Source organism: Pseudopipra pipra, chromosome 7, assembly GCF_036250125.1.
Source record: "Pseudopipra pipra isolate bDixPip1 chromosome 7, bDixPip1.hap1, whole genome shotgun sequence".
NCBI lineage: Eukaryota > Metazoa > Chordata > Aves > Passeriformes > Pipridae > Pseudopipra > Pseudopipra pipra.
In genome coordinates, this window is record NC_087555.1 from 22,350,887 (window position 1) to 22,363,989 (window position 13,103).

Here is a 13,103-nt window from a genome sequence, read left to right on the forward strand (position 1 = left end):
CTGTGATCATATCAAATTGCAGACCCACTGAGAGCCAGCAGTGTCAGGGCTGGAATTTTAGGCTGATCTTCGTGAACACGGGGTGTCCAAAGTTTGTTCTAGAATTACCTATGTTTGCACAGCAGTGAGGGAATTTCCATGTGTCCTAATGGAAGCAAAATACATTGTTTGTCCTTTTTACAGCATGATGAATCGTCTGCCTTGCTCTTCTGTGTGCCAGTTGCTTTTTCTTACCTCAAGGGCTGTTTGAAGTCAAAGGTAGCTGGGCACAGGGCAGAGCAGCAAAGCCTTCTGTTAGGTTAAACTTCAGGTCTAGGTGAAAATACAGGGGCTATTGGAGAACTGTGAGGGATCCAAGAGGTACTTTGTGCCCTGGCTGTTAGAATGTTTCACAGAGGTGTTCGACCCTGGTGATGCTGGAACCAAGCACTGATGTTAGAGGAAAGAGATGGGGCATTTTTTGTGTTTGGGTTGGTAAGTAGGCTAGAAGACAGTTTAGCACTAGTTATGTGCATTAAAATAATAAGTGTGATGGGTAGGACGAAGGAGGGGTTGTTACATTGATTTAAAAGTATGATAAAACATATAAATACATACCTATATGAACTGAAACATCTGGTTTGACATATTACTACAGTAATCTAGTTTTGTCAACTGCTATATGAGGCATTCTGGTCAAGACTGAGGACAATGATAGTGACTGCTGGACAGCTTGGTACTGTGTTTACCTCTTCTAACCAGTGAGCTCCTGAAGCCCACCAGGGACTGTCCAGCAGCCTGCAGCCGCCTGCCTGCCTTTTTCCAAATGTATTTCTTTAAGGCAGTGGGAACAGTAGGAGGTCTGCGAGGTAGCAGTGTAAATACAAGTTACTGTCGCTGTGCAGAACGAACGTTAACACTCTGGGTGCACAAAGTCATTCACCAGCTTCACGGCACAGATGGCAACAGAGGACTGTTTAATCCTTTCAAGCCAGGAGTCGAATTTTCTTGGCATAGTATCTATTGCTGGCAATGGCCACGTTGAAACTGCCAGTACCAAAGAGCTAAAGGTTTCAAATGTGTTACTCAGAGGACTAATTGGGGAGAATGGTGGCTAGATGGAGGAGGAGTAATTGCATAGATCAGATTGTCACACTTCGCTGCTGCTCCTGGAGATAGGAAAATGCAACTTATATCCTCATTTGTTGTTAAAAGCTTCAAATTACTTTTACTTTACTTTTAACCTGGAGGGGTGGGGTAGCTCAAGACATGAGTTGGTTGCTTTTCATGTAGCATCAGTGAAAGAGTTGTGGGATTTTGTTGTTGCTGAAGACCCTTACTGACTTCAACCCAGCATGTTTCTGGCTTACAGCCCCTTTGTTCTATGTCCCAGTCCCAATAGCCAGCCTCCTGGCCCCTTGTCGCTGATGAGAGCTGTTTGCTGAACTGAATGTTTTTAAAGTAAATGCAAAATATGTATTGAAAGCTCTCCTAGCTGAAGCTGTTAAAGCATTTTTTAGCTGTTAACTTTGTACTGTCAGGTTTGCCTGCTGCATTATATATTCTCTCGTTATCCTACTGCATCCGCTATAAAGCTGGCATGAAAAGTGAAAAGTTGCGTAAACTCTGTACTATGTGCCCTAATTTAAAAGAATAAGGCTGTGTACACACCTGCTTAGAGAAGATGCACACTGCTAGGCACCTTCGTAATGTGCAGTGTTATTAATGACTGAATATATATTAATGACTGTGAATATATAGACTCAAGAAACTAGTTGTGGTAAGAGGGGCACATCCTACCTTTGTATTACTGTAACATAAGGTTTTACATTTATTGAAGGCAGAGAATCTGAGATGTTAAATATTCTTTGTCAAGAATCAAGTCTGAGGGATGACTCAGACTCCTAAGTAGGCTAATTGGGTGTGCTCAGTGTCTTTTAAGGTAGTTGTAAACTATTAAAAATTAGAGGTTTGTAAGAGAGGAGCAAGCATGAGTGGAGCTCCCAATATAATTGTGTAGAGATCCTAGCCAGAATGGCAGAGAAGCTGTCTACCCAGAAGAAAAGTCCCTGGTGAATAAGACTTGAGACTAAATCAGGGCAGAGCTCTAGAGGTCAGATGCAGTAGCCATGTAAAGCATACCGAAGAGACTGTTCAACTTGTGAGAACATTATTTTGCAGTTCACTCTGAATTTGATATGCTTTTGGCAAGTGTTTGAAACAGTCATAGATTTGGCAATCTTTTTCTAGCAGATTTGAAATGTTCAGTCCTTAAGAACTGCTGCATCATTAGGTTATGCAAAACAGGGTACAATTTTGTAAATATGCCATCTTGTACTGATTTGACATTTGTTCTATTATCTGAGAATATGCTAAAGGGAGAGAGACCTTCAGTTTCAGCCAAACCTTAACTTGTTTGTGGAGCGCTGATAAAATGTTGACTGCTGCGTGATCTTTAGAAAAGCCAGTTACACTCAGCAGGGCCCAACTCTCAGTACTTGCGCATGTTACCTTTCTGAAGCCTTTGTCCCAGCAGTATAGCTATGAAATGGAAGGGTAAATAAAGTTGTATTTATTTGCTGTGCACTTGAGGTTTCTTCAGCTGATGTCGCTGTTGCTTTATCCTCTAACTGTGCCTAACTTGAGATTGCTCTCAATCTTGCAACCTTCTTTAAGGACAGAGATATACTCTGTCCTTAAAGCATGTTTTAGGGAAGGGACTGTTCATGTTGAGTATAAGTGCAGCAAGTGAAGCATCACAAGTGATAAAAATGCAGAGAAGGTATCTCTTGTGCTTCTTCTTTCTGAAATATGTTTACAAATAACTTTATTTTGTTTAAAGCTTGGAGGGGGAAAATGGTGACATCCTTTTTCTAAAACTGCTTTTGCAAAGTCACGTTCTCAGAAGTGTAGCTAAAGTCAGGCTTCCACTCAGAGAAGGTTTGCTTAAAACAGCATTGACTTGCTGGAAGACAGCTTAGAATAGTGATTTATCAAGTTTCCCTCTGCACATGTGGAAAATGATGCACTCAAAGGATACTGGTTGGGTTTTTGGTTTGGTTTGTTTTTTTTCTTTAATGTCACAGGGCCATTTCTTTCTGAATTGATTTTTTGGTCAACTGCTTTACCAGTGCATCAGTCCTCTCTCTGGATTTTGGCGCTTGGAACTAATTGTTCTTGTTCCATGATACTAAATCATTTCCATGGATAGCATCACGCTTCCACTGCATGTGGATTTTTATATACTGGATGAGATTTCTGGTGCTCTGCAACCTTTGACTATCAAAAGAGGGCAACTGCAGTGTTACAGACTGGAGGGTGGGGGTTTTTTCTCTCTGCTGAACTTGTTTTTTAGATTTAGTTGAATAAATACAAAGAATTCCTTTCATGTATGAAAAGGTTGTGGTACACTATTCTGCCATGACAAAAGGAATTTAATATTTATACTTGCTTTAAAGATTCATGAGTGTACAAGAGACATAAGGAAATTAGAACACTTCTGTGTCTTGGCAATATAATGTATTTGACTTTTTGCAGGTATTAAATGCAAATCCTTGTGCAAGGATACAGCCTTAGTACAAGGTGGGGAAGAAAAAAACAACCCACTACATTCTTCTGTTCCTAACTTTTACTATATTTTTTCTTGCCAGAGTAGCTGGTTGTTTTATCAAGCCTGAAAAGTCTTGTCTCTCTTGTCTCTTTTCTTCTTTCCCTTCTTGTGGCAGAGCACTATGGTATTTCCTTTCCTTGCCCAAATTAAAGATCTTATTTGCAATCTTTACTGTCTTCATTCTTTAGTCACAGTAGCAAGTTGGGGCTAGTGTGTTCTAGGGAACATGTGACTGTGTTTTAAATTCTTTCATTAATCTTAGTTGCTGATTATTTCATCTTTTCATCACTGTGTTGTGCTTCCATTCCCAAAATGTAGCTTGAGTTCTATTTAGAGATTTGGTTAGTGTGTTTTTCCTTCAGGTATTTCTTATTTGGAGAGAGCATTATTTTAAACTTCTTTAAACAACCCAATTTTACTTGAGTCTGAGGAACTATTTGCTCTGTTGCCTTCCCTGCAGGTAAAGTAGTATAAATTTCAGTGGGGAAGATAACATGTGTAGCCTTTGCAGGATCTACTCCCTGCTATCATAGGGTGCACTGTTGCCATGGCAACATTTTTTTTAACTTGTCTGCAGTCACACAGGAAACCTATGGCAAGCGGTGTGCTGCAGGCTAACAACATGTTAGCAACGCATTAAATGTGCACCTCGCTCGCAAAACTCTTCCCCTCTGGAACTGCCTGTTACTTTGCAGCCATAACCCTTGGTAATAATTGCAGATGGGTGTAGAATGATTTGAGTGTAAGCACGCTGCTGTTGGATGTGTGACCACGCTACTTGGTGGTTCAGAGAGGGGAAAGCAGGCTTTATCTGAAGGACCCCAGACTGTGTCAGCAGGAAGCAAAGTCAGTTGGTAGCAAGTCATCTTCTAATAAATAGCACCTTTTTTCTTTTTTTTTTTTCTTTAATTTCAGAATTCAACAGTAATGGCCAGAGCTGAAAAATTCAAAGAAGTTGAATATCTCCTTATTCATGGAACAGCAGATGGTGAGTTGCAGTTAATTAGACATTCTAGTATTACAGACAGGTTCGCAATTCTACTACTGACAAAACAAAAGCATGAAGGGGCAAGGCTGTTACATTTATGTCAATAAAATAATACTGCTTTTTGCAACTAATCTGTGTTTCAGTCAGCAGTGATGGGGAGTCTAGAGTGTTCATTGCTTTGCTTTTCCCCCAGAGTATTACAGAAGCAATTTTTTGTTTACCTTTTTCCTCTTCCACTTTTCAGATAATGTTCACTTTCAGCAAGCAGCACAGATTTCCAAAGCTCTCGTTGATGCCGAAGTGGATTTTCAGGCAATGGTATGGTCCCGTTTCTCATAATACAAATGAGTTTGTATTATAAGAATAATAGCATGAGCTCCCTGTGGTTAGGTATAAATTCACTGCCATCTTAAATGAAAGTTCACGTACTTGCATTTCAAGTTCAGTAACTGAAATCTGTACATAGAGCACCTATGTATTTTCTGCATAAGAAAAACTCTTAAGCAACTCTTTTTCATATTTGACCCTGTTTACCTAAACTTTCATTTTGTTAAACTTTTTGTGTTCTCAGACAAACAGCCAGTCCAAATCTTTGCATATACCCAAGTGCAATGAATATTACCTTACAGATAGAAGGAAATGTTAGCTTCAGCTAAGTCCGTAATAACCTGTCCATCATGTTTGGGGTTCACTGATCTTGTAAGACAAGCAGTTATTTTCCCCTTCTTATACTGTCCATGGAAGATCTCAGACTAAGGTGTAAGCTCTTCCTTTCCTACATTCTCCCAACCACTGGGGAGCAGTGCTAAAAAGGATGAAGTAAAGAAAGAAGCAAAGTGGACCAGTGCATGATTGTCCTTCAGCCAAACTTGCAGGGCAGACAGGGGAAGAGGTGAGACACCCCTCTTAACAGAACAGCTGCATCTACTCTCCATGTGGACGAGCCACATGTTCTTTAATGCCTTCGGCATAAATATATAGTATATCCCACACACAAAGCCAGGACAAAAGTGTCATAGCAGCTTCCTACCCCTTCATGTCTTTGCCTCCATGTTGAAGGCCTCATGCTGGGATAATTTGAAATGGCTGCACACGTTATTATGTCTATCATGTTTGATTTATATCATTTAGGTGTAGCTACAACTAACACTCTCTATTTCTCTTTCACACAGTGGTATACTGACAAAGACCATGCCATCTCCGGTCAAGCACATAAGCATATTTATACCCACATGAGCCACTTCATAAAGCAGTGTTTCTTGCTGCCCTAGAATCAGCATTTTGCTTGTTAGTGATGGTACTTCTCCAGAAAAAAACTCTAGATCATGTACTCTGAGCCAGTATAAATCAAGATGAGATAAAAGTTAGCTCTTGGGATACCAGTGTACACAATGAAATGCATATCTTTATGATTTCTGTTGCCAAGCAACTACTGCATTTTTATTGATTGTGGTTAATCAGGTCTTAACATCACCAGAATGATGTTGCAGACTTCTAGGAAGCATGGTACTTCCTTGAGTTTTTTATTAGTTTTTGACATTTCAGTCTAAATGAGAAGCCATGCAGTTTGTGTATTATGGTAATGAATGATAAAAATGCCACAGAGGAACCAACATGGAAATCAGTTGCAGAATATAAGTAAAGATGTTTCCATCAGAAGTGAAATGTACCCTGGGATCATTTCTGTGAAAACACTGACAAAAAATTTTGAAGGAATTTTGTAAGGCTTGATAATTATTATTTTAGAATCATCATCAGGAATACTGTGATGTTAATATTTTCTGTGCAGAATGAAAGGCTGTTTTTACTGCTGTTCCTTAAATTACTGTCTTCTCTGCAATCTCTTGGATTACAATTATAGAAGTCTTGCAAGGAAAACATGTATCCAGCTTTCATCAAACATTTTGAATGATACCTACTCAAACCAATGTCACTGCATTTCTCTGTTTGCTATTATTATATAGAATTGTGATTTTTTCTTATTTTTATAGTAAAAAAGGCTGCTACTGTGGGAATCTGCTCTAGTAGAATCTTCCCTGGGAAATCTAGAAGATCACCATTGGTTTTTTTAAATGTAGAAGTTTCTTATTTACTGATGAATAGGATCTGTTCCTTACACTCAAACATAAAACATTACAATGAAAAATAGTAGTCACTTAAAGCAAGGGCTGGACCATCACTCTTCTGTGAACATGCTCTTTGGCAAACCTGCTTTTCTTTACAGCCTATCAGTAAATGTCTGCGTTATCTTCAGCATTCCCGGTAGGCTTCTCCATCTGAGGATAAGATTACTTTTCTCAATTTCACATAGCTAGAAAAGATGCAACCCACTTGTACTAAAAACTGTTCTGCTTTAAAATAATAAAGACATTAAGTCATTAAAGAAGGTGTAGTCCATATAATTGAAAATGTTGCTTTAGAAAAAAAACCTCAAGAGTTTTTACAAAAATCCCCATTAATTTTAAGGAAGACTTACAGTGAAGCTTCTGCTTTTGTGTAATGGTATCATGTAATGGAGTGTGACATGATTATCTAACACTTAACTTCTTGATATTACATGCCAGCATGTGATTATATCTGTATTGTGGGTTATTAGTGGCATTAGGTGTGAACATAAAAGTACTCATGCAGACAGCTAAAGCGTGGGGGAGAATGTTAAGACACTTCGTGCAGCTTATCCTTAAATGATAAAAGAGAAAGGAGGCTGAGGTACAAAATAAGGGGTTTTTTTTTACAAACAAACCACCAATCACTCGACCCACAAAATAAGGTGTTGGGGTGTTTTTGAAACACATTGGAGCTAGCTGGGTTTTACAAATACCATCTTGGGTTCAAGGCAGGAGTGGTTCTAATATAGACTGGCACCACTATTAAAGTTCTGTAGGAGTACAGGCTGTCAGTTGTCTCCAAGAGGTTATAATATCACATCTCTCATTCTTTTGACTCAAGGGAAAGAAACATAAATCAGTATAAGGTAGATCACAGCAATACACAGGTTATAAAAAAAGATTATCATTATGAATTTAAAGATGGCTTGTGTACACAAGGGTAATAGTTGGGATTTATTTTAATATTATCACTCACAGTGTCATAAAGACAAAAAACGTATTTCTGTAATCCAAAAAACTACTTTAACTAGGCTCTCATTAAATAACTGCAAGTATTAGTGTAATCAGAGAAGGATTTTAAAAAAAAAATAACTAGAAATTATATGGTCTGGGTACGTCACTAAGTAAAGATGCAATTCTTTGCATCTGACGTACCTTAATGATGCTAGCATCTCACTGGGAAGCTCTTCTGTACTCTTATTACATAGTCCTCTTTTAACTGTCTTATCTACAAGCCATAACAAAATACAATGCTAATTATCTTAAATTTCTTTGTCTGGAAAGCAACTTATATCCTGCTGATAGAGAATGATGCAACTTTTAAAACAAACAAAAAAAGGTTTTATTGCTATAATAAGTGTCCTAATAAACATCAATTCAGTGTCTAATTTTTCACTCTGGTAGAACTCCCTCAGCTCCAAAAATTATGCAAGCACTAGGATAATAGAGCTGCCTCAGGGAACTGAGAACTTGCTTGAACTGCATGAGCATGGATAAATATCTAAAACTGAGGCCGCAAAACAAAGTCAGCTCATTCCATTATGGTACAAAACCAGAAATCACTTGTGCCTAAAAAAGTGCCACATGCTAGTTAGTTAGGCAGCTACCACTCTCCTTCTTGCTCTGTACTTTTTTTCCTGTGTGAAAGGGATACTTAAGTTTATTGTAATACACTTTGTGTAAAATCCTAAGAGAAGTAGCTGAAACCTGAGGTGTGACTGTTACCATTCTTAGGCTGGAAGGCTTATAGTCTTTGGTTTAAAAATTGGTGAGGAAACTCAAAGGGATTTAAGTAAAATGTAATCAATACTGTAAATAATACTGGGCTTTAAGGCCTAAAAGTTTTTCAGTACCAGAAGTTTAGGGTCCTGAGAAGAGCGGAAGCACTGAGGAATTTTCAGTTGTATGACCTTACCTATTAAATTCTAAAAAGACCCAACCACTCCTGCGTGGTCTGCATCATCTCTCTCAGGAGCAAGGGGGACCAGCTCATGACTAGTAAATTCCCATTCTTTTCCTCCAACAGGGCAGCTCTGTGCTATCCCCGATGTCACACTTACTGTTAGAGTCAGAGCAAGTCACCATCAAATACACCCAGTGAGCCAACACTGGCAGTGTTGCCTGTTTCAGTGAAATGGAGCAATACTGGGCTCTAGCATTCATTAATTTGTGAAGCAAAATGTCAGGTAGACATTTCGAATACCATATGATATTGCAAACTGTTTTGGGTCTTGCAGTGTAAAAATAAAATTGAAAATTAGTTAGGATAAATATTTATTATCACATAACATATCTTAATTGTGAAAAACACAATAGTCTATTCACATGTACACATAAGCTTTTGTAATAAATTACATCCAAGAAATTGAGTAATTTTGACCAGGAATATGAAATTAGAAGTAAATATAGCACTACATCTGCTTTATATTGTGTGTGATGTCAGAATGTTAAGATTAACATTGGAATAGCATTTAAATTCACGCAAAACCAGAGTGTTTTAAAATAAAACCTCTCTGAAATACTGAACAGAAATACAGAATGCCATTGAATACACTGACTTCTTAATATTCTAAGAGTTGGTCAAGTGAAGCTAATACATTTTGATTGTACACATTATCTGTAACAAAGTCAGCAACATGTTAAAACACCATCAGGCTGCTTTCAGGACAAACCAGTATTGAGCTCCTATACTAACCTTAAAACAACTGGAATCTTACAATTTATCATCAAGTACACAAAACAAAGCATTTAACCTTAATGCATCAGCATTTTTTCCTAAATTTACAAATACAAACATTGAATTAAATGTAAATCCTTCTTTGTGTCCACTAGATTTTTTTTTTTCTTCATAAAAATGGCTTTTAACGGGCTTTAATAATATTAAGGTAAATTTAGAACAGTGACCCTATTAAGTTTGCAGCAAAATGCAATTATTTATGGCTAAAATAGTAAAACATACACCTTCACATACACAAAAACATTAGAATACTTTAAATGTGGATGGGAAAAATTGCTCAGATGAGGTGTATAGAAAGATTAGTATTTTGGAAAGCTGGTGAATGTTAGAGCCCTGTGGATGAATTATTACAAAGATTGCAATAATACAATTCTTATTTTTAGAATTCAAAGTAATAGCATAATAATGAGATTTAGCCTTCATTTTAATAATTTAAAAATTTACCTTAAAAAATTTAAAAATCAGTGAATTCCAAATAACACAGTAAAACTTTAGCTCCACATCTCTATTCATTCAATACCTAATCTTGCAGTCTTTTACACAAAAGAACAGCTTAAAGGATCAGGCAGTAACAAATTCCATTATGAAAAATGTCTTTGTAATAGCTTTAAAGCCGCATTTTACTTTGCAATGTTGTTTTTATCTTTTAATCAATACGTACTTGATGGAATAATGAAGAGCTGTAACAAAACAACAGCAGGATACCCATTTAAGTATTATACACAATCTCTGAAACTAAGAGGTTTACAGTTGTTAGAAGACAGTATAAATATGCCCTTTATGTGGTTGAATTTTAGGCAATAAAGAGGAAGATTATTGGGCAGGTGATATAACTGCATGTGGGGTATAGTTTGTATACTTTGTACAAAATTTTTGCTATTATAAAATAATGGATTCATTAATGATAAAATGCATTTGTTTGGCCTACCATGGCAACATTCATACAATACAAGATACTGTCATCACAGATTGCATTTTAAGAAATACTGTACCCATGTTTCACATCAAAGGGTGTTTTTCGACTAAGGTGAGAAAATGTTTCAATATATATTTTTATATATATATATATATATAGGACTATGTTCCAGTTACATACAAATTTTAATATTAAATACACTGTATTAAATCAAGGAATACTTCCCAAATACAGAATCTGAACCCTGCAATCCTCATTGCAAGAGTAATCCATGACTTCAAAAGGACAGTTTAAGGAGGAAAGTAGTGTCCTTGTTAGTTTGTTCATAAGGTCAGATCAGTTGTTATTTTATAAACTTCTTAATGTTTGCTTGTCAGTTTGGGTCTCCTGAAATTATTTACTAGAGTTAGGTGATGTTTTAAAAAAATTGTAACTAGGGTTTTCAAGTTCATCCTGAATGAAGATTATTAAGTATTCTCACACAGAAAAAGTAGCAAAATACAGTACAAACCTATTAACAGGGAAGTTGGATTTAAAAGAAAATTTGCTTGTTACAGTTCTGATACGAATACTGATAAATGGCCAATATCAGCAATGAACACAAAGATTTTTTGCATTGGCTACTGCAGACATTTACACAGATACTAGACAAGGTAGACAAGGTGAAATGAGACAAATATTGCACTACATTACCTGTGCTAGTTTGAGATGAAAGACAAAAGTTACAAGGTAAATCATTTCTATTTAGTGGTTGTGGCACTCCTGTCATTCGTTTGTAAAAAAATTACTTGAAGAACAAGTCATAGACAAGTCTCCCGGTCAACACCTTTCCCTGAGTCAGCTTTCTTCTCTTTTCTGATTTCAGCACTAGGAAAAGAAGGGGAGGGGGAAAGAGTTATAGTAGCACTGTCTTATGTATATTAATGATCTAACCAAAAACCAACATTACACAGATATTTTATTTTTCATGCTGCATGGCACAAACTGGGAAAGCAAGTGAAAATTTCTGTGCTAAATGGTGCAGAAGACATCAGCCAGCATTTTAGTGACAAGGTAGGTAGAGAAATTAAGATGTACAGAGACAAGTCAGCCAGCATGCAAGCAAAGATAGCCACCTTTTTTTTTTCTTTTTTGGCAAATACAACTGCTAATTTACTAAATAATGGTAATGGTACAGTTCTCAGACAATACCAGCACATTCTTAAATGGCACAAACAAGAGGTCACAAAAAGTATTTCTTGTCTTTAAAATGTATTCTGTTGCTCAATGTACATTTAGAAGGAATGTTTCTGAACTAGAGCAGTGCAAGCCAATTTCCAACTAATATATGGCTTTCGGTCTTGATTGGGGAGAGCAGAAGAAGGCTGGGGAGGGTGAGGCAAGACAGTATTCCCCATCTGGAGTTTAATACATACTTCTTCATGTATACATTATAAAGAAATAGCTTTAAAAAAAAAAAGCCTGAAAGATCACACAAAAGCCATATCGCTCAGAACTCTGACCAGAGTTCAAATTTGGATTCAGCTTTTTTTTTTTCCCCTGGTTAAAACACTGTTGATTTGCCTACAGAAAGCAATATATGTACAAAGCAAATGTTTTGGGTTTTGAGTATTTTTGGTGAAGAGGGTTCTAATTTACAACAGTGTAAATAAATAAAAAGTCATGTTCTTGCAATGAGTCTCAATCACACTATGAAAATGCAAAGGGGCTTCCACAACACAGGCAAACCAAGCCTTCAACAAAGAGTGGCAGGGTATCTAAAAAAAACCCCAGATGCTTTTGAGAACAAACCTGTAGCAAGCACATAACCTACCAGGTTTCATGGGAATAATTCCTTAACTAGAATGAATGAGAAATAGGCTGAGTTACACAAGGCTTAAAGAAAGCAAGATCAATTCTCAAATTCTTAAGGCAATTCATGCACATTTTTACAATCATCTGACATTTTTCTTCACATAAAAATTGCTTTAAGGATACAATTCAGTTCAGCCAAAGCTTACTTCTATGCCTATGGCAGCTTCCAGAGGTGTTAATGGAAATAGCTAAAGAATACCAACTTCTGCCACTTCAACTGCCAAATCTGTCACCTTCTGTAGAGCAGTGATAGAATTGGGTATGTTACACTTCCTGCACACAAAGGGTATGCAAACAAATTCCAGGGGTGGGTGAATTTAAGGTGCAGCAGTACAGCAGGCAGGGAGTTACCTGTGCTTAATAAAAGCAAACACTGAGGTGTTGTGTGCCTTACAGTGTATAATATTTCCACGTTTTAGGTGCCTCTGTGATACCAGGAAAGTCTTCTTTCTATTTAGGATTCACATCTCTGAGCATCTCCTGCAGAGTGGGCTTTAATGCCTTGAGAAATTTGGAAAAAAAAAAAAGGGACAAGACCAGTCTTTTACCAGTAAAATATGTAAGTGGTGGATCTGAAAGGGAGTTAGAGCTCTCTTCCTTCCTACCAAGGGAGCAGTCTAACATGCCTCAGCAGGAAGGTTTGAGAAGATGTAGGATTTGCATATCTTCAAGTAGAAAAGGGAACTCATACCATCTACAAAGTGACAGATGTCTCTTTCTCCAATACTTTAAAAGACCAACTAAGTCTGCTGTCTATACATGGGCAGATCTTCTGCATATCCTTTGAAATTGCTATCTGAAGGGCTTAATATTATAACCAAAGACAGTGGAATATTTAATTACATGTATCAGAGAGGGCTGTGTTTCAGAAAGGTGCCTTGGTGTTCAATTCTACAAAGACAGGCTCAAAG

At 37.2% G+C, this 13,103-nt stretch overlaps 2 protein-coding genes across 16 annotated transcripts in view; one reads left to right on the plus strand and one right to left on the minus strand.

Annotated features, from left to right (window-relative positions):
- DPP4 (dipeptidyl peptidase 4) overlaps positions 1–13,103 on the plus strand; it is an 80,186-nt gene that overhangs the window by 33,967 nt on the left and 33,116 nt on the right. For 4 of the 5 annotated variants that reach the window (XM_064661071.1, XM_064661068.1, XM_064661069.1 and 1 more), the window contains 3 exons: positions 4,505–4,577; positions 4,822–4,895; positions 5,750–6,963. In XM_064661071.1, the coding sequence (XP_064517141.1) occupies positions 4,505–4,577; positions 4,822–4,895; positions 5,750–5,848 (246 nt within the window). In that variant the 3' untranslated portion in view covers positions 5,849–6,963. Of the gene's footprint in view, positions 1–4,504; positions 4,578–4,821; positions 4,896–5,749; positions 6,964–13,103 lie in introns of those variants that run through there. The other variant, XM_064661067.1, reaches the window with a different exon arrangement.
- Positions 8,943–13,103, minus strand: part of SLC4A10 (solute carrier family 4 member 10) — a 152,918-nt gene continuing 148,757 nt past the window's right edge. For 5 of the 11 annotated variants that reach the window (XM_064661065.1, XM_064661062.1, XM_064661064.1 and 2 more), the window contains 2 exons: positions 12,152–12,177; positions 8,943–11,205 (listed from right to left, as the gene is read on the minus strand). In XM_064661065.1, the coding sequence (XP_064517135.1) occupies positions 12,174–12,177 (4 nt within the window). In that variant the 3' untranslated portion in view covers positions 8,943–11,205; positions 12,152–12,173. Of the gene's footprint in view, positions 11,206–12,129; positions 12,178–13,103 lie in introns of all 11 variants that reach the window. The other 6 variants (XM_064661066.1, XM_064661054.1, XM_064661056.1 and 3 more) reach the window with 4 other exon arrangements.